The sequence below is a fragment of the Pimephales promelas genome, chromosome 21 (assembly GCF_988280905.1).
Source record: "Pimephales promelas chromosome 21, fPimPro1.hap1.1, whole genome shotgun sequence".
NCBI classification, from domain to species: Eukaryota; Metazoa; Chordata; class Actinopteri; order Cypriniformes; family Leuciscidae; genus Pimephales; species Pimephales promelas.
In genome coordinates, this window is record NC_142789.1 from 22,191,938 (window position 1) to 22,212,326 (window position 20,389).

General features: G+C 37.7%; 4 protein-coding genes across 10 annotated transcripts in view; 2 read left to right on the plus strand and 2 right to left on the minus strand.

Moving 5' to 3' along the window:
* The first annotated feature begins 2,491 nt into the window (after positions 1–2,491).
* aadacl4 (arylacetamide deacetylase like 4) lies at positions 2,492–4,786 on the plus strand. Of its 2 annotated transcripts, none has more exons than XM_039673391.2 (4): positions 2,492–2,731; positions 3,361–3,586; positions 3,674–3,737; positions 3,840–4,786. In XM_039673391.2, the coding sequence occupies exons 1-4, from the start codon at positions 2,507–2,509 to the stop codon at positions 4,621–4,623; spliced, it is 1,299 nt and encodes a 432-aa protein (XP_039529325.2). In that variant the 5' UTR covers positions 2,492–2,506; the 3' UTR covers positions 4,624–4,786. The 2 variants fall into 2 exon arrangements, with proteins under 2 accessions (XP_039529325.2, XP_088981328.1); XM_089125202.1 differs by lacking the exon at positions 2,492–2,731 and adding an exon at positions 2,813–3,221.
* Positions 4,787–5,540: 754 nt separating this feature from the next.
* Positions 5,541–10,398, plus strand: cfap107 (cilia and flagella associated protein 107). Its single transcript, XM_039673396.2, has 4 exons — positions 5,541–5,846; positions 7,971–8,081; positions 8,495–8,669; positions 10,003–10,398. Exons 1-4 carry the CDS (start codon positions 5,745–5,747, stop codon positions 10,257–10,259), a joined length of 645 nt encoding a protein of 214 aa, XP_039529330.1. The 5' UTR covers positions 5,541–5,744; the 3' UTR covers positions 10,260–10,398.
* A 1,375-nt stretch (positions 10,399–11,773) lies between these two features.
* klhdc7a (kelch domain containing 7A) lies at positions 11,774–16,113 on the minus strand. The gene has a single exon (XM_039673392.2). It carries the CDS (start codon positions 14,819–14,821, stop codon positions 12,569–12,571), a length of 2,253 nt encoding a protein of 750 aa, XP_039529326.2. The 5' UTR covers positions 14,822–16,113; the 3' UTR covers positions 11,774–12,568.
* A 389-nt stretch (positions 16,114–16,502) lies between these two features.
* The window catches only part of igsf21a (immunoglobin superfamily, member 21a), a 311,041-nt gene continuing 307,154 nt past the window's right edge, over positions 16,503–20,389 (minus strand). For 4 of the 6 annotated variants that reach the window (XM_089125332.1, XM_089125329.1, XM_089125330.1 and 1 more), the window contains exons 10-11: positions 17,043–17,146; positions 16,503–16,705 (exon numbers count right to left, since the gene is read on the minus strand). In XM_089125332.1, the coding sequence (XP_088981458.1) occupies positions 16,634–16,705; positions 17,043–17,146 (176 nt within the window). In that variant the 3' untranslated portion in view covers positions 16,503–16,633. Of the gene's footprint in view, positions 16,706–17,042; positions 17,147–17,207; positions 18,621–20,389 lie in introns of those variants that run through there. The other 2 variants (XM_039673393.2, XM_039673394.2) reach the window with 1 other exon arrangement.

The following is a 20,389-nucleotide window of genomic DNA, read 5'->3' on the forward strand; positions in this document are numbered from 1 at the left end:
TAATTTCGTGAAATAACTTTGCGTGGCCTACTTCTGCTCAAGCCAGTAGGCTAATTTTCCTCTATTTTATCAGTTACTGGGCATGACTGGGCATGACATTCAATAAATAATGAATAATTAACGTCATTTTAATTACGTTAGAATGTATTCTCTTCTTCTACCGACGTAAACTTAGCGAACTGGACGAACGACTCGTTCAATCGGTCAGCACACGATTATCTAGTTCGGTTCGTTCACTAACAAGTTCAGTTTCTTTGACATGAAAGATTCATTCAAACATATCGAAACGCGATAATTAATGCTATTTTTATCGTTTTGTATTGTCATACTGGCATATGTGATTGCAATCACAGGGTTGACTATAGTTTTTAAAATGATTTATTCTCTTGTGACCGAAATTGACACTTTTTCCAATTTAAAACGCTGCCAGCAAACACAAGTGTCAACACGACAGAGGACTTGTTGAACTGTCGAGGGAAAAAAAATTACCGTTGTCAAGACATGTTTGTGAACAAAAATATATTTCAGCCTACATGATTTAAACGCGATGCATTTCTTACCTTAACCGCGTGGTGGTAAACATAGGCGGATATTGTTTGTAATGTAAAAAAAAAAAAAAGGTTAAAACTAAACTATGCATTATTGTTGTTTTTGGAATCTTAATATTGTCATTTATTTTTATTTTAGTTAAGCTATTATATTTAGGTAGTATTTTTTTATGGCATTGATACTGTCAAGCTACTTTATTGTAATAATGATGGCCCTTTTTTGGTCAATTGCCGTGAGATAAAACTGTTGGCAACGTTTGTAAAGGTTGGATAATTGTAAAATAAATATTATTTGTTCCTTATTTCTTCTTTCTCAATTCAAACTCCTGGGGTTGCAAAGTCCACAACTTCGATGCGATGTGTGCATGATAATGTGAACAGGTGTTTGGTACTGTTTGCCCTAAATGTTGTCACACTTGGGTCTCCTGTTGCTGGTTTTAGTCCACAGTGCAACTGGAAGGATTCCTGCAGACCAGAGCACCTCCAGAACATTGAGACCTTTGTAAATGGCTCTTAAATTCACGCAGTAAACCCAGGAGCCGTTGTGGAGATTCCAGACTGTGATTTTTGGCCTGGCCTCTGCTTCTACTGCTTAAAAACTGAATAGAGGGCTGCTCAGACCGGACTGGTTGAAATGCACCCTCACAAAGACTGCTTTGTGCTATGATGTGCCTCTTAGTAATGGCCCAGCAACTCTCAGAGAAGGCTTAATGGTTGTCTGATGGGGGGAAAAGCATGTTCCACTTAAATTGGTCCATTTCTGGATCTGTTGATCAAACACAGGCCACAATCGCAGATGCTGATTTGATTTACTGTATCGCAGAATACTGTAAAACTATTATCCTCTGTTTTTTTAAGTGATTATGAGCCTTTATTTCATCTTCCACATTTTGTTGTGGAAATATAACAGCACGGTGATGCTCAACACAAAGGCTTTTTCTTTTCAGTTAGAGTGTCACTGCCATCTACAGATCAATAGTGAAAGTTCACTAAATAAATCACATTTATTCTCAGTGGGAGCCATAGTACTAACATTGCCTGTCAAGGAAAATAGTTTTATCATTAATGTTTATTTGCATATATGCAAACTGTAAAAAAATATTGATGGTTTAACTTAAAAAAGTAAGCAACCTGGTTGCCTTAAAAATTTAAGTTCATTGAACTGGAAAAAGTTAGTTAATACAATTAATTTAACCACCAGAAACTCAAAATTATATGTTATCTGAACTAAATACATTATTTGATTTGACAAAAGAAAAAAATGTTGTGATTACTACACTGTAAAAAAATATTGTTGGTTTAACTTAAAAAAATAAGTAACCTGGGTTGCCTTAACATTTTAAGTTGATTGAACTGGAAAAAGTGAGTAAATACAATGAAGTGAGAAACTCAAAATAATAAGTTATCTCAACTAAATAAATTATTATAAAGTTGATTTGACAAAAGAAAATGTGTTGTGATAACAAATCTTGAACATATTTTTTACAGTGTAGTAATATGATTAAATGAACTTTGTTATTTTCCAATGGTGAATATGCAGTGTTTTGTCCTCTCTAAATCCATGCCACCATCAATTATCTCTGTAAACAATCAGCCAGCATATTTTCTCATTCGTTTTTTGATATTACTTGCTAATGTGTTATCAACTGAAATTTTGGGGATAAGGCTTTGTTAGGATCTTCAGCTTAGATTTCCTTTTATTTATAAACTGGTTGGGCCTATTTGTTAGGGTAGTAAATGTGTAGGCCTACAGTGCCATTATGCTATACTTTAATTTAAAGACACTTTTTTTGAAGTAGCCATCCACTTAATATAGGACAGTCACTCATAGTTAACTTATTTCTGCTGAAGTTTTTTCAAACTTCTGGGAAAAATCAACACTTGACCCATACTGTGTGAAGCCTGTAGACTTGGCAACCTTCGCTCTCTATCATTATGCAATAAAAGTGGGAGGGAACATGTATTGTGAACATTTATTTCTTTGTTTGCAGCATTTTCAAGTAGCCATGTACTCTGCAATTGCAATTCTGATCATTGTGTTTGCAGCTCTTTTTGCTGTTTTTGGTTTGTTGGTAGTTGTCTTAGTATACTTTGAGTTGAGAAATACAAATATTCCTCCAGGAGTTGCTAATCCTGGGAAACTACGTGTGATTCATTGTACGTATGTTGGGATGAACATTGTGGTGAGTGTTCATGCTGTTTGTGTTGCATTCGCTGACTCTAATCATGTTAGCCTATTTCTTCTTAAATTCTTAATTCTTTCTAAATAAGGACTAACAATTGTATATGTAGAATATACTCGGATTCTGTTTTTTATACTGAATATTTTAGCACAAAGCCTTTTTTAGTCAAATTTAAGTGCTCAATACAAAGTCCATCTCAGTTATTTATTTACTCTTTAGGAATGTCTTAAAACTGGCCATAGGAAATTAATGTTTTTCTGTAATCACTAACTTGATATTCTCTCAAGGGCAAAATAGAGCCATTCTGCTTATCTCAGAACATGTTTACCTCATTCAAAAGGTCAAGTTTTGGGGGTGGTGATGGCACAGTGGATAAGACACAGGTCTTTGTGAGAGACCCAGGTTTGAATCCACTGTGAGACACAAATGTGTCCCTGCAAGACACTTAAATTACTCCAGGGGCATGCGACCCCTGGCATACATAGCAATTGTAAGTCGCTTTGGATAAAAGCGTCAGCTAAGTGAATAAATGTAAATGTGAAAGTTGACTTCTTTACTCCCTGAGAGGCTCATTTAATAACATGAATTTTATGAATTGGCCAATCATTGTCAACGAATCTCTTTTGTAGGGCCAAATTCTGGAGCGATTGGGGCTATGTCATCAGATGAATTTTACACGATGGTGCAGATTTTTTATCATGGCCAGAAAAGGGCCAGTGCCCCAAGGGCTTCGTATTAAGGACTTGACCTTCAGTGGAGTTCCAGTGAGGGTGTATGAGCCTACAGCTGCATCGGGAGAGAAAAAAAGGGGCCTGGTTTACTTTCATGGTGGCGGATGGATGTTTGGCTGTATTGGTAAAACTCACTTGCATGCATAGACAGTAAAATACTGTTGTGATGATGTTTTAAGAACTGATGTTTTAATACTTTGTCCTTCCACAGATGATTACGATGAAGTGTGTCAGTATATATCACTGGAGAGTGACACCACAGTTGTGTCTGTTGGGTTAGCTGACTTGACATAGTTTTTTTTTTAAATATAAAATTCTGTCTGGTTGAATTTCCCAATCTTATTCTGTCATTTTTCTTCTCCGTTTCCCATATTTAGTTACCGTCTGGCCCCCGAGCACAGGTACCCTGCCCACTTGGACGACTGTGAGGTCGTGACTCGCCACTTCCTGTCAATAGCGGCAACCGATTTCGGGGTGGACCCACGCAGGGTGGCAGTTGGTGGGGACAGTGCTGGGGGGAACCTGGCAGCCGCTCTCTGCCAGAGGCTGTCGAAAACACAGGATGGTCATCTGCCATCTCCCTGCGCCCAGGTTCTCATCTACCCGGCTCTGCAGATGGCAGATTTCCACCTGCCCTCATACCAGCAGAACCACTCAGTGCCCATATTGTTCAGAGCCCGAACGGTGTTCTTTTTCCTGCAGTACCTCAACGGGAATACTTCTGTGAGCCAGCAGATTCTGGAAGGCAAGCATGTTCCTGCCGAGCTAAAACGTCACTATAAGAAATGGCTGGATCCAGATAATCTTCCACCACAGTTTAGAAAGGGAGCCACAAGTCCGCCAGTTATTGCAAGCCACGATGCTGACGTCTATCACATCGTCAAACAGGGCCTAGATCCAGAGATCTCCCCTTTACTAGTCGAGGACGATGTTCTTCGCCTCAGTCCACCCACCTTCACCCTGACCTGTGAGTTTGATGTGCTGAGAGACGATGGCGTTCTGTTCCAAAAGCGACTGAAGGATGTAGGAGTGGATGTCAAGTGGGAGCATCTATCTGATGGCTTCCATGGGATCATCAGCTTCTTCAACCAAGGCTGGTTGACATTTGAATCCTCTCAAAGGGCTATGGACAGCATTGTAAGATATGTAAAGACTCTCTGAGTCAAAAGATTTGTCAGAATGATTTATAATATGGCCTGTTAAAAAAAATTGAATGAGCAAAAATACACTAACAATTTAACACAACAGTCAAGTTATGTAATTGAACAGTCTCGTTCATTTGATTGTAGTTCTCATCATTAAATTCATTAATTACACAATCTTACCTTTGTCTTGTGTTGTTTTTTCTCCATGTCAAAGTTTGTATTGTGATTCATCTCGTATGGTTGGTTTGGTTCATTAGTTTTTAAAATCCCTATAGGGATAAAAAAAAAAACTATATTGACAATATTGTAAAAAAAAAAACAATATTGTAAAACAATATTGATGGTTTAACTTGATAAAGTAACTGACCTGGTTGCCTTAAAATTTTAAGTTGATTGAACTGGAAAAAGTGAGTTAATACAATGAAGGAGATTAATTTAATCATCAGAAACTCAAAATAATAAGTTATCTCAACTAAATAAATTATTATAAAGTTGATTTGACAAAAGAAAATATGTTTTGTGAATTGTGAAAATATTGTTTTTTTACAGTGTATTGAAACAAACAATGAATAGGAAAAATACTTAACAATGGCCGCTGATAAAGGGTTGCACTCTATACCAATTTTCTCCTTGAAATATTCATTGTCAGCCAGCAATATTCTGTGACTAAACCTAGTAAGAAAAAGAAACAGTCACATTTGATTCATCAAAGAATTTTGTATTTTATTTGCAATATTTTGGATTGATGTAAGTGTTAAACTGCTTTTGTTATATACAAACAATGCCCAATTTGTCCATTGAATCATGAATGATATTTCAGTATGTGCACACTTAAAATTCCTCCCACACCGCATGTCCCTTGTACAGCCTCATTTGTATGAGACTGCAGTCTCCTTTGGTGCTACAAGTAAAGCTAATTATCATCATTCAGTTAGTCAGCATTTGCGCGGTGCATTTAAAGGAATCTGATGAAACTTCTTTTGCAGAAGCTGCTCCCATAGTGGCAGCGTAGTGTTTGCTGTGTCCATGGCAACGGAACTCTAGAATGTTTCTTGCTTTGACGATGTCATGAAGGAACTGACCACATAACCATGTTGGAGGTTTGCAGAGTGTTGTATTTGAACTGCATGCAAAAAAATGGAAAACTCTCATGAAAAGTGGAGCCAGCCTGGTTGGAGAATAGAGCAGAAGTATAGCAACAAAGTACTCATTGGTAATTGGGTGGAGGAGAAATTAAAAGTAGGTATATTTTTTTATAACATTATTGTGTTGTGTGGGTATTCTGTTAAATATCTTAGAATGCATTACTTTTACTTGTTTTAATAGTCTAACCATTAACTAGTAGCCTATGCTATTCGGAATTTTATTATTTGAGTTAAGTTTCATCTTGATACAACGAGGCACATGCAAATTAAAATTCAAAATGCCTGACGAACATTATATCTGATCCAGGAACATTGCATAGGGGTTCTTGACCAAAGGCCCAACTATTTTTAAACGAAAGTTGCAATAATATTTTCTTCCATATTGTGACTTGTATCTGAGAAAAACAGCTTTGTGAATGAGAAATTGTGTACGGCAGTATATTGTGGATCTTTTGCTGCTGTGATCTAATGTGCTAAACACTGGTGTCTTTAAAAATTCTGCAATATCTTACCAAGAGTCGCTTTAAAAACCCAAAGAGCTGCAAATATCGAACCTAACTTCCTATTGAGAGACATTATCAAATACTTGCATGTAAATGATTTAGGGGCCATTTACACAACACAGTCTTCAACTAAAAACGGGAAACTTTTTATGTGTTTTGGTCATTCATTTATATGACAATGGAGTTTTGGGGGTCTGAAAACACAGACTTTTAAAAATAGGATCCACGATTAAAGTTTTTGAAAAAGATATCATCTCAGTGTAAACTACACTGTAAAAAATATTGTTGGTTTAACTTAAAAAAAATTTAAGTTGATTGAAATGGAAAAATTTAGTTAATACAACGAAGGAGATAATTTAATCACGGAAACTCAAAATATTATGTTATCTGAACTACATAAAATATCTAAGTTGATTTGACAAAAGAAAAAATGTTGTGATTACAAATCATGAAAATATTTATTTATTTATTTATTTTACAGTGACAGAATCATGATTTTTTTGAGAACAAGGATGTCATGCTCATGCGTGTTACATGTTCAGTCTACTGCCAAAACAAAAGCATAATCATGTGTTTAGTCAGCCTGTTCTCACGTAAATGTGTCTCTATAACACTCATCGTGTATTGTCGTGTAATTTACAGTATAGGCGAAAATGAGTTTTTACGTGCATATGAGACAGTTTTTTGTGTGCATTTGATACACAGTTCATTTGCTTATAATACATACAAACCCCACACAACTAATTCTACCCAAACCCCACACTTAAACCTACCCTTACCAACCAATGCGTATCATATGCACGTAAAAACTTACTTTAGCGTATGAATTACACGGCAATACACACACGTGCTATAAAGACGCATTTAGTGTGATCGGGTTGGTTTAGTTTCACACATTTTGGTCCTATTGGCCTTCCAAATAATACAGCATATTAAGTCGTTTTCATGGATCCGTGTGAACGGGGATAGGTTTGAAAATGTCATCTGTATGTGAAAAGTACATCATTTAGTACATCGTTGTCATGTAGCCTAAACATATTAGTGAGGATCTAATGAAAACTGTTGGCCGAGTTAAAAAAAATAACATAGTTGTTTTGAAATTGAAACCAATACGTTAGTTAGGCAATTCAAATCCAACATTCTTTAATTAAAAGTTGTCGATTTGTTTTAATATTACATAAAACATTACATTTTTACACAAGATTTCTTATCACAACATTTTTTCTTTTGTCAAATCAACTTAAATAATTTATTTAGTTGAGTTAACTTATTATTTTGAGTTTCTGATGATTAAATTAATCTCCTTCATTGTATTAACTCACTTTTTCCAGTTCAATCAACTTAAAATTTTTAAGTTAAACCAACAATATTTTTTTCACAGTGTGGTGATTATTTAGGGACAATTTCTAATCACTCTTGTTTCGAGTAGTTAACGCACTACTTAAGCACTTGCCAAACTGGGATGTTTAAACCCTGAAAGGGATGCAGTTCCTCAGACAGTGCTCAGATCTATGCAAAAGTGATTAGCGCCACTGATCAGCTTGGTCAGCACAGACTGGAAGGAGACAAATGGGATTGATGAAAGTCGTGCTGCAGTCCCCTAGACAGGAACAGACCTGAGAGAGCACATCTGCGATCAATAAAGGGCCGTGAGCTCTGCTGAGCGTGGGATTTGTTTACTGAGTGTTTCAGTGTGTATGTGTGTGGTGAAACAGTTCGCTCGAGAGTGCAAGACAGCAAACAGCACCAACAGGCTGGACTACACGCCCCACATGTTGCACAGGCCCGATGTTGCCATGCGGCGAAAGGCTCTTCACAGATCTGAGGTTTGGGACAAATCCATCAGTTCATGCATCATTTACCAAACATCACAAACACACCATGTTCGGTTTTGATGACAGACAGCAGGCATAGATATGAAACTCCAAAATAACAGTCCACTGCATACTGGAGCTCTGAACTATCACTGTAAAAGTCTGAATAATAATTGTGATTCTGAATAATAAGTCACTTGTAGAGATTACATAACCACAAAGAATGATTTCACTTTTAAACTACGTTGCAAAAACAATAGTGGTGGAGGGAGACACTTCTTTGCATGCTAATGCAAATTTCACTTTGAATTTGACTATATTAAACATGCTATATCTATTTTAAGCATCGCAGTTAGATGTACATGATAATTCATCCTGTCATTCACTGGGTCTGATAAACCATGTCCATGGGTTTAATGCTTTAGGGTGTTCCCACAAGGCTGTTACTTTCTCATCATGACGTCCCCTCCTCCCATTACCTGGTGTCACTCTATGATGAGTCGTACGGGCGGCAGGCCTCCTCCTCTCTGCCCACACTGCGCTCCTGGCATTCTGACAAACTGGCCTGGGTCCCGGAGAGGTCAGACCATCCAGTCCAAGGTATTAAACATTCCTTTCACTCCAGATGGGGTTTAATGCAGTTCGGCCAGCATTTTGAATTAATGTTGGAGACCACTTCTGTAAATCATTGTGGATATCAGTTATTTTAATACGTTGGCTTTTATTATTAGTCCAATGTCTTTATTTTTTTCTTTTATTTGAGCAGAGAGAAAATAACAGTGTCAAATGTGCATGATAAATTGATGTCTGATATTTTTCAGTATGATTTTAAATCAATAGTTTAAATTAAAAAAAATAAAATTCAGCCATCATTTACTTACTCTTGTCTCATGTTGTTTCAAACCTGAATGGCTTAATTTTCTTAAAGGAGATTTGTAGATAGCTATTTCTACTAATGAGACAATAGTGCGTTCCCATATTTTTTTAAAGTAGGTCTAGTGGGGGATGAAGAACAGAAACCAAGTAGGCTACTTGAGTAAAAGTACAGATACCTTAATAAAATATTACTCCAGTAAAAATTACTTGCTTTAGAATGCACTTAAAACCAAGTGATCAATGAACTGTTTTAATTTATACTAGCCAGCACTAGTCAGTAGTCTGCACTAATAAGAAAGATTAATGCAGACATGTAATTGGCCTATGTAGGCTATTGATCTACAAATAATCAAACATTTTTTATTATCAAAACTTATGATACAATATCAAAACATTAAACTTCAATATGAAGAGTTCAGATGCAAAAGCCTCTAAATGCCATTTGAAATTTTCTTCTTTAATGATGATTTTTATCAAGCTTGTATATTTAAGTTCAGTAATTTCACTTAAATGGCAATGATAATTACCTATTAATTGTTATTTAAGTGAAATTACTGAACTTAAATATACAAGTTTGATAAAAATCATCATTAAAGAAGAAAATTTCAAATGGCATTTAGAGGCTTTTGCATCTGAACTCTTCACAGTAAAATATCAATTTTAGTTACTTATAATTTAACTGCACAAATATGCAGTCATGATTTAAATTGGAGTTCATTTACAACAATCAACAATCAATACTAAATAGTAACTTACATTTCTCGCCATCAGTTGATCCGATATCCCGTTTCTTGGCTCATTTTGACTGGATTATTGAATCAGTGAGTTGTTGACTCAGGAACAGCTGCAATCAGATCAGTCAGATTTACAAACACATTGTTTAGTGCAATTTGTAATAAAAGAAAATGGTAGTTTAAGTTATTGATAATAACTCGTCAACATTGCTATTTTTATTGAGTCATTTCTATTACTGTTTTGTGACGCTAGTGGCACTGAAACAACATGTGTTTTTTCATGCCTCTCTTTTTCTTACTGGCTCCCTCTGTTTCACATGCAGGCCCTCCAACTAAGTTTGGCTTGGCGGAATCTTGGCGGGCTCGCATGCAACAACAGCGGGCAGTTGTGCCCACACTAAGCGTGTATAAGTCTTCATACCCTCTGCACCCCATCAGCACCTTCTGTCATTCTCGCCACGTCAGCATGCCCAAGCGGCTCTCCAGCAGCCAACACCCTGCCAACCACAGCAACAGGGACCTGGCACTGAAACACAGACCCTGCAGACAGGTCTCCAGTAATCCAGCCGGCTTGCTGTGACCCTTACCCTTTGTCTCTCACCAACCTCAGCCCTCCAGACTACCTTATTTTATTGACCAGTGACTGTTTAAAAACAAAATGAATAGGAGCATTTTGGTATTTTTGAACCAAAACAAATAAAAGAGATGCAATACTGCAATGTGGTCCAAACGTTACAATTCAAATACATTTAGAATTTAAGTGAAAGTGACATCTGAAGGCCAAGTATTATCCTTTGCATTTAAGTAGTTTGCTGTGGCACCCGGGGAGCGATTGGGGGTTAGGCGCCTTGCTCAAGGGCACCTCAGTCATTCCCTGCCACTATTAAGAATCAAACCCACAACCATCAGGTTACCAGACTTTCTAACCATTAGGCCATGACTTTCCCATATACTGCATCAGTTTTATATTTGTACATTATATTTTTTTGGGTAACGCTTCCTTTTACAGTCCAGTTACCCATGTAAATACTATGAACTTAATTTAGTAACTACAATTCCTACCCCTGTTCCATGTAGCCTACTTACCTTATATTAGCCATCAGTACTTTCTGTAATTACACTGTAAAAGGAAGCATTAGCATTTTTTGCATGTCAAAAAGTAAAAAGCTGAACAGAAACATTAACATGAATTTCCAAATGTCTTAGTATTTGGTTGGTCCCATTTGTGTATTTGAATGACAGCAGCAAGTAAGACCTCATGATCCTGATTACCATCTGAGTTTTGGTCTCAAACTTCATAGACTGTTCTTTCTCTTCGTACTACATGTTGGTGTGTATTTGCAGGTCTATTTTTATGAACACTAGTACAATTCACTGTGCACGGGTGACAGAAATACAGCTTTTGTCACGTTAACAAAAACACTGTTTTTTTTTCACAGTACACGATCTGCTCCATTATCATGTGCACGCAGAATCAACAGTTCATTTGGACCACAGCGCTAGTTTAGACAGTCGAGTCATTTATCGACACTCTAAGGGGACTTTCATAACTCCTATCTCATTAAGTGTTTAATTATGTTGAATCAAAGTGTTTAATTACACGGAATCGGATGCTATATTTGACGTCCAACCATCTGTGTTCACACTTCTCCTGCTGTGTAGGTTTTATCTCACTGTGTTCTTCTGCTAGCCTTTGGAACGTTCCAACTATGTGTCTTTTTGTGTTTGTCTCCGTCATAGACTTCTTTTGTGGCATATTAGTTCTGTTGAGATTCCATCAGACCTTGAAATCTCCCCCACATGATGGTGCTAGAGTTACACAGAGAGAGCAACGATACATCACAGGGAATTGCATCACAGCACACTCTCCTCTGCATGCCACCTTCTTTGATCACATATGCATACTCGATTGTCACGGTGATTGTATTGTATACCCTCATTAACATAAACTGAATATGTGATTGCTTTTTTTTTGACAGCATAATTGCATTTAAATTTAATTAAGATCCTGGTCACACAAACACCTCCTGCTGCATATTTTGTCAGAACTCATTACTTATTGAAGTCTAACACAAGAACCAATACTTATTATAGATGAAATCATTTTATTCCTAGTTTTTCAGAAGATACAGAAATGTGCTTGAAGAGGCAAAGCATTAGGTTCTTCTTTCCTTAACCATTACGTCATTAGTTATCCCTATAATGTTTAATGGTATGCGCACCAAAAAAAGATAAGCTTTTCCTCTGGACTATCCAAAGTGTTTCTGTGATTTGCAAAGAACCATAAATCCCATTTTCATGACTACAAGAATTGTGGAAATTTCATGAAAAATTGCAGTAAAACTAAATATAATACAACCAATAATTTACATTACATTTTATCTAAAAAAAATATCCTGGTATCATGTAAGATTAACCCATGCACATCTCATGTGATATGCAGAGAAAACAAAAAAGAAAGAAAAAGCGATCCATATAATTATCCAGCTTACATAAATTGTAGTAATGGCAGCCATTCATGTTGTTTATGAAACCATCTCCACAATTGCAGCTCGGCTTTATTCTACACACAGTATTGATTGGTTAAAATTAGCCATAGTGTTTCAAAAGCGGTATATTTACTGAAACATTTTAAGCACTTGCACAGTACATTTCCAGGATTTAAAGGTTGATTTAGACATGAGGCCCAAAACAAACAAATAGCAGATTTATTTATCTATCAGTAAGTGCTGTGTAATTCTAGCTGAACAATAATTCAACGTAATAGCCTTGATATTTCATCTCAATTGCCACTAATAAGAACATTCGTCTAACATGTGCAAAATATGATCCTGATGTATTTGCTCTTACCAGACAACTCAACTTCCGACTCGAAAGGTCTGACCTTATTTAAACACAAGTTTGTTGAGTGGTCCTGTCGGGCAGCACAAGGATGATTGGAAACAAAACGCCTTTAGCCGGAGATAGCACTTTCAAATCCTGCGCAACAAAGCTAGGAGATACCTCATCTGCAAGAAACCTCAAGGTAAATTGACGGCTCACGCAGTAGATAATGTTGTCCATGGTAACACATTGAAAGGCAGTGCAATGGGGAAGGCGTATCGAGGAGCATTCGTACCACAGTCGGGCCACCGCGTGGAAACGATACACGCTGATGCCCAGAGGACTGATGTCAAAACGGTACAAGAAGTTCCTCACAGCCACGATTTCTGCGGTCTTGTCCCTACTACCCACAATCATGCTCTCTCGCCATGTGTTGGTTTTGGGATTGTAGCGCAAAAGGGTGTACCTCAACGTGCCCCCTGCAACAAACAGTTCATCATTGCAAGCCGTGGCCCGGTGAGCTACGGCAAACGTCTCGTTAGGAAGGGGTGCAACAAAGGTCCATTGGTTGGTCCTGGGGTCGTATCGCTCAACTGTTGATAGGCATTCCCCTCCAATGGCATAAAGATGGCCCTGAAGAGACACGAGTTTGCAATGAGGCCTTGCCTCATTCATGGGGCATATTTCACTCCAAATTGAAGTCACTGGATTGTAACAGTACACTTTCTTTGAAGGGGTCGCTTCACGGCCCAGGCCTTGGAAACCCACAGCGATGAACAGATAATTATCCATGGTGCACATGGCACAACCTTTAGATAACACCTCCTGGGGAATGTGGGAATGAAGATGCCATGTGTCCTTATAATCATCGTAGTAATACATACCGCTGGATGTCTTAACTGATACAGACTCTAAATCTGTAGACTGTGACAGACATTTACTCCAGTCCGGGGACTCCATATCTGCCACTACTAACCACTTCCTTCCTCTCATGCGTTGTGTTTGGATGTGATCACGCTCCCCTGCTTTCAGCCTGCCAAAGAGGCGTGGGTCTCTGAGGACCTGGAGGTAATTATCAGACATGACACGGAGAGCAGCTTGCTGAAGGGCAATGTGACTGTGTTTTTTAGCAAGTGTTAAAGTCTCCAAACAGTTGCCTAAATCAAGCTTCCCTGCTAGACTCTCGAGTTCTGCATTCCCCATGTTCTCTGGAAAGTGTAAGAATTTTGCTCCGGCGACAGTTTCGACTTGTGGTTCCTCTGGCGCATCCTGGTTTGCTATATCAGAGTCTAAGAGGCTTGAAGGGATGTCACTGGGTTGTGCTGGAGAACTGCTGCGAGGTGTTAAAGCCCTCTTTGTGGGTGAGGGGATTGGAAGCTCTGAGTCAATGGCAGCAGTAAGATAGCTGTCTTGGCGGATGACTACTTGCCTGCGGTACCTCACAGTGTCCGGTTTGAAAGTTGAGGCTGGCTCGTTAGTAAAACGTGGAGTAATTTCAAGATCTCTCATTAAGAATCTAGAAGGTTGTGGACTTGGTGATCGGGAACGGCCCTTGAAATTGGGGGAGTCCAATGATTTTGACTTAAACAAAGTGCTGAGTTCATTTTGACAATAGACTGGACTGACAGACCGGGCGCGGCTTAAATCTGAGATGAAATGAGAAGAGGACTCTATGTAGTACTCATAGATCTTTCCATGGATGCCTGTTCTACAATTCCCTTGCCCATCCAAGACAAGGTCAGCATTCTCTACTTTGATTTCTGCTTTTGACTGAAAACTCGAGAACATACCCTGGTGATCAAGGTCTTGTCTCAACTCCCTGCCAACACCTGTGCCAGCTTCCAGCTTCTTGACCAGGCACGGGGATCGCCGACCACTTGGACTTTCAGGACCTTTTTCGTTTCGATCAGGAAGTTGTAAAGTTAACCTCGGTTTGACATTCTTTTCCTCAATTGTGTTGCTTGTACCTGCAGGTCCCTCCTTTGCACAATTGTGCATGATTTCAGGGTGAGCCCTTTCCATTGCAACATCTTTAAGGCTTTCTTGCAAGGTTTTCTCTGGAGATGGATGAAAACGATTTTCCGTGTCAGACACCTTTGCCGATTCACTCTGTGGCTCTTGCTCAGTATTGCAGTCGCTTCCTCGGGTAGCTTGCGCACCCTTTTGTTGAATTCTTTCACGTCCTTGACGTCTGTTTCGTGCCCTGGAATTGTAGAATCTAAAAATTAGGGAAACAAATAGCATGGTGCCCAAAGACAGAGTCAGTTTGCCCAGGAGCTGCATGTCAAAGCGCACTCCAAGCAATTCTGCAATTTGCATCTCTGTAGTGAAATCTATGGTGGTCCGCTGGACATTGAATTTTATTTGAAGCCGCTCTAGCTTATCCCAGGCAGTTTAGGTTGTAGTTTAGTATCTGCAAGCAGAAGCACACTGTCAGCTTTCTCTCCTCCCTCAGAGTGACTAAAAACCTGATATGTACAACAAGACCATTTGCATCCTGTGTTCTCTAAGGGCGGGGACCAGTATCATTCCACCTGGTGCAGGTGATCGCTATGAAAACACATCATCAGACCAAAGTTTTGGAGGTTTATCTAAACCCCTACTTTGTTCCAAGAACCATTCTATTGACAGTATGCAATACAAACTCTCAAAATGTTATCATTTTGAATTTTTCCAGTGCAGAAAAAAAGTACAACCCACCAAAACACAAGATATGCAATTTACATTGCAAATGGAGTGATGACTGCGTTAATACCAGAATATCTTGTTTTAATGGGTGATATGTCTATATAACTCTGAAAATAGATACCATCCCCAGGCTATTGCAAACATAATCAGTGAGAATGGTCAATGTAATTTACTTAAGAGGTGGAGTTGGCTGATATACAACACAAATTACATACATAAGACTATATGACCAGGATTCTGCTGTTTGCACAGTAAATACTGAGGATCAAAGTTCTTTTCCATGAACACATGACAACAGAGTTGCTGATTAGCAAGGCTTTGAGAGATGATGTGCGGTAGCTTTGCATTCGCCAAAGGCATTATTTGCATACTCTTAAAAAGAACACTATGTAAAATGGAAGATATCATAACCTGTAATGCCAGCAACTCTAATATGGTTGACTTGCCATCCGAGAAAATGATCAGAATAGCCATAAACACTTTGCTAGACTGAATGCTGTTCTTGTGAGACACAGACTTTGTTTTGCTATGTGATAGCTGTCTTGTAGCTGCACTAAGGAAACATGAACCAGCAAGCTTACTCCTGAATAATTGACAGAGAAGTCACAAAGGTCCACTACCCCTCTACCCCTTCTATCATGTGTCAAGTGAAGAGTTTTGGATCCGCAGACGCAATAATTTGGCAACATGCTGTGGAAAAGAATTGTGAATAGACTGAAACATAGTGAGTGTCAAGTTAATGTCAGACCAAATTAATCCGGATGTACTTTAGCCTTGTGTTTATAGTTTGTGCCAAATTAATTTGTACTCAAGGGAGATACCTTACTGGCTTGTTATAGCACAAATATTGCAACCTAAACATATGAATTACAGAAGATATAATAGAGTATGCCAAGACACCCGTAATGGATTCCTGGTGACTTAATTTTCTCAAGCAACCCAAACAAAGTAAATCACTACTATTGCTTTCCAATTTTAAACAGCATATTAATGAGTCTTCAGGCAAAAAGGAGGGAGATTAAAATCCGGTTTATAAACTTTAATTACTGTAACTGAAATGTGCCAGAAATTCCTGATGATCAAATCTGTCAGAAGCAGTTGAATATGATCATGAAATCTTACAGAAAAAACCTGACAAAATCAATATAAATGTTATTATTATTATAAGTAGTAGTTGTGTTATAATAATTTTTCCAATAAACATGGGGAGTGAGACCTAAAATAGCAAGGGCCCATTTTCCTGATTTTATTAAGCCCATACAACCACCTGTCTCACCTAGGCTTTAGACATAATCCTTTAATACATGGTGTGTCTAGAAAAGCTTGAATTGCAATTAATGTGAATGTAAAAAAGGAAAGAGATTACTTTGCATGAGGACATCCAGAGTAAGTCAGGGTGGCAGAGGACAAACCCAAACAAGACCACGGAGAGCTGAGCCGCATTCATAGCTGAAATATGAATTGGCAATAATGGCTGCAATATTTCCATCTCATGAAGCATTGCTGTAGGTATACCTACAAAAATATGTTTGGGAAAAAGTTTTTGGTTTATAAAAGGCAATCAAGACTATTTACCCTTGCATGTTATTTACAAGTTATCAGGTGTGTTTACAAAGGGCAAATAAAAGAATATGAATAATCAGTAAGCACAAATATATGCAAATCAAATGAAGAGAAAGAACATGCATAGGCTACTGTATGTTACACCCTGTCGTTCCATCATCCATTGTGGAAACACATCCAACAGTCTGAGACTACTAGAGAATATACTGTTTTCTTTTTTTTTTGATACATAAATTTAAATGGGCAAACAAATTCATTAGATACTGTGTGTTGGGGTTTATCATTGTACTTTTGTGATATTCAGGTCTTCCGTCCTCCACAATGCACCTGCTGATAGGCCCTTAGACAAACATGATTCTGGGAGACGTCCCTCCTCTTTCACTAAAGCTGAACCTGATATAACAGAGAAACACAGTAATTGAGCTATTCACAATCCATAAAAGCAGAGTCAAACTGGTCACATAACTTTTAATGATGATTATTGTTATTTCATTATACCACCACATAGTATTGACTCAAAAAAAAAAAGACAAACGGACAATCACACTCCAGTCATTTTAATTGATCATCTCCATGTTTAATACAGGTGATATGAAACAAATGCAACAACCCTGTTTACACTTGGCTTCACTTGAGCTTCCTTTGGGGGGGTGGAGGGGCCGTAATGGTGGCTAACATGATCCTAGCAGTAACTGTTAGATTAGAGAGAGGACTGTACACGATGCAGGTCACTGAATATGCGACAAAAAACTTAAGGACAGGTAGGCGACAAACAGATGAGGAGGGGAAATCCTCTTTGAACGTCACATGCACCAACAACCCCAGAGAAAAGCTGACGCCTTTCCTCTGCGGTTGAAAACAGTCACACGGATGTCATAGATACTGAACGCATGAAATCAGATCATAGAAAGGCCACTGATTTCACAGTTTTTCTAAAAGCCTGGGTTGGATTTCTGGGTTGGGGATAACCAGATGCACGCAATAAAGCCATTACCTGCTATACCCCCTTGCATCTTTCTCCCAAACCCGTATTAATTATTATTATTTTTTTTTTCTGCTCTGTAATATACTTTTCATTATTTACAGGGATGTACACAAAATACACTTATAAAGAGGATCTTCCATTTCTTTGCAATAAAATGTCACAGGACGTTTTGTATTGTCTCTTTTTTGTTACATTCCAGCCGCGAGCATTCAAGAAAACAAAATGGAAAAGTATTGTGACCAAAAAAACACAAATGGCGTAAAACATGGTCCTTAAAAAGGGGGTGTGTTCGAGTCCTGTTTGTGTCAGTGTGCAGTAATTCTATGGAGGCAACTTAAGAACGGCTAGTTGGAACTGAAGTGACAGCTTTGTCAGCAACCCACAATTCCTCAATGTCTTTTCTCCACACGCATGAGATTTTTGTTCAGCTCGATATTTGTTCAAACCCCAAATGCCTTTTTTGCTTTTCCAAACGATTTCGTCTCGGTTGATTGACAGGCAAGTTTAAGGAGAAAAAAAAACGTTCTGTGTGGAAAGGGGCAGACGGTAAGGTGGTGCTTTTTCTCATATTCAGCATGTTATTTTCATTTCATCTTATTTTTTATTCATGATCATCTCCATTTGGATCTTTTTTTTTGTGTTCACAAAAATAGGATGGTGCGCCCCCTGTTGGGGGGTTCAGGTTCTCCCACGGATGAAAGCAGTCATGGTCTGGGGAAGGCTTGAGTGCCTGTGTGTGAAGTGTGTGCATGTGTGTGTGCCTGACTGGAGAGGAGGCGTTTGTGTGCGTCTGAATCATGGATATTCACGTCAATTCAACAGTCAGTGTGAGAATAAGTGGTAGGCATATCAGTCCAAGCTTGTGCAAACCAGGAGCTCCATCTGAAAGAAATAATAAATATATAAAAGTAATTAGTATTTGGCAGGAAGTCGATCATCAAACCTTGGTCTAAACACTTGGTTTGAAACAAACACACAGCCCTGTCTTAATGCACTGTAAAAATGAATACGACTGAATATGTTAAATCTAATCAATACAATTGAGGCAACAGATTACAATCAATATTATTAATTAAATTTAACAAATTAGCTTGAGTAACAATTAACCAAATGAATTAATTAAAAGTTAACCATTTAAAATGAGTAGAATTTACACTTTTTTTTTTTACAAAAATATCAGAAAAACATTAGTTTTTAAAATATCGGAAAAACAAATATAGTTCAGTGATTCTGGTCAAATGATTGTAAATTAATGATTATGTTAAAACATAACCAACACCAACAAATCACCTTTTCTATTTGTTCATCTGGCGGTTATAATTCACGTATAACATCTAAAGTTAATGATTTCAGGGTCAAGAGCCCAATTAAAGCAAACACTGATCACCATAATGATGATTTAAAAATGACAGTTTTCTCCTTCAGTGGTTCTGCTCGTTATCATCAGGCGTCTTCAATGATGGCAATAAAAAAAGAGTTCTTAATTCATCTTTGACGTCAGTCTGTTTTTCCGATATTTTTGTTTAGAAAAATGTGTACATTTTGATCATTTTAAATGGTTAACTTTTAAGTAATTAATTTGGTTACTTATTATTCAATTCAAATTTGTTAAATTTAATTAATAATATTGATTGTAATCTGTTACCTCAATTTTATTGATTAGATTTAACATATTCAGTCGTATTCATTTTTACAGTGAGTTCACCCACAAACAAAATGTAGGCTACCGTCATTATTAACTAACACACATCATTTTAAAACTTTACGATGTTTTGTGTGTGTAACACGAGAGAGTTTTGAGAAGTTATTATCCCCATCTTCTTCAAAAATGACAAAAGTTTTATACAAAATTATATGATTTGTGCGCTTTAGATTAGTGTAAGAAAAAACAGACTAACATTTATTCATTATTCAATCTCAAACTGAAATTCAGTTATGCAGATCTCAAATTAAATATTCAAAACATTGGATGTCATAACATTTGATAGGGATATATCAAATAAATCATAGGGATTTTTTCGGAAGCAAGGGTGAGTAAATAATGACACACTTTTCATTTTTGGGTGATCTATATCCCAAATGTAAAGGGTCTTATAAAGGAGAAAGCAGAGTTCCTCAGTTTTTGCGTGAGACCCATCTAGCTGAGGTACAGTGGGCTGTATGAGCTGGTTTTCTCAGGTACTTCGCTGTAATTGTCTAATGCACTCTAAAAGGTTTGAACAAGCTGTAGAGTGGTGGTGAATCAGTGGGGCCAGATCTTTCATGCATACAGTACTACACAGTGTTCAATAAGCACAAATGATGATGGCTGTCATAAGTATTATGGGCAATATTTCTTCAGAGCTAAAGTAATTCTATTACCATCTCTCCCATTTTTATGACAAAACAAGTGGTAATATATAACATTACTTCTACATTTATGGCTTATATTGGTGTTGGTGCTACAATTAATATAACATAAGTACCACTTCATATCTACGATATGAATAATTTGTTTTCTTTTATGGTTATGTTCAGAAAGGAATACTAGCATAGCGCAGCACAGTATACTGTAAACAGATTAGTCTAGTGATCAGTGATCGTATCTACACTGGACGTGGCCACGAAAGATCCACTCTACTTCTAAAGTACCAACGCATTCTCATCCCAAG

Bases quoted from the DNA above. Each gene is read 5' to 3' on its own strand.
- aadacl4 (XM_039673391.2), top strand. From the start codon at position 2,507: ATGTATTGTGAACATTTATTTCTTTGTTTGCAGCATTTTCAAGTAGCC. The intron at 2,732-3,360 runs GTGAGTGTTCAT...TCTCTTTTGTAG, and splicing joins ATGTTGGGATGAACATTGTG to GGCCAAATTCTGGAGCGATT. The intron at 3,587-3,673 runs GTAAAACTCACT...GTCCTTCCACAG, and splicing joins ATGGATGTTTGGCTGTATTG to ATGATTACGATGAAGTGTGT.
- cfap107 (XM_039673396.2), top strand. From the start codon at position 5,745: ATGGAAAACTCTCATGAAAAGTGGAGCCAGCCTGGTTGGAGAATAGAG. The intron at 5,847-7,970 runs GTAGGTATATTT...GTGGTGAAACAG, and splicing joins GGGTGGAGGAGAAATTAAAA to TTCGCTCGAGAGTGCAAGAC. The intron at 8,670-10,002 runs GTATTAAACATT...TTTCACATGCAG, and splicing joins GTCAGACCATCCAGTCCAAG to GCCCTCCAACTAAGTTTGGC.
- klhdc7a (XM_039673392.2), bottom strand. From the start codon at position 14,821: ATGCAAATTGCAGAATTGCTTGGAGTGCGCTTTGACATGCAGCTCCTG.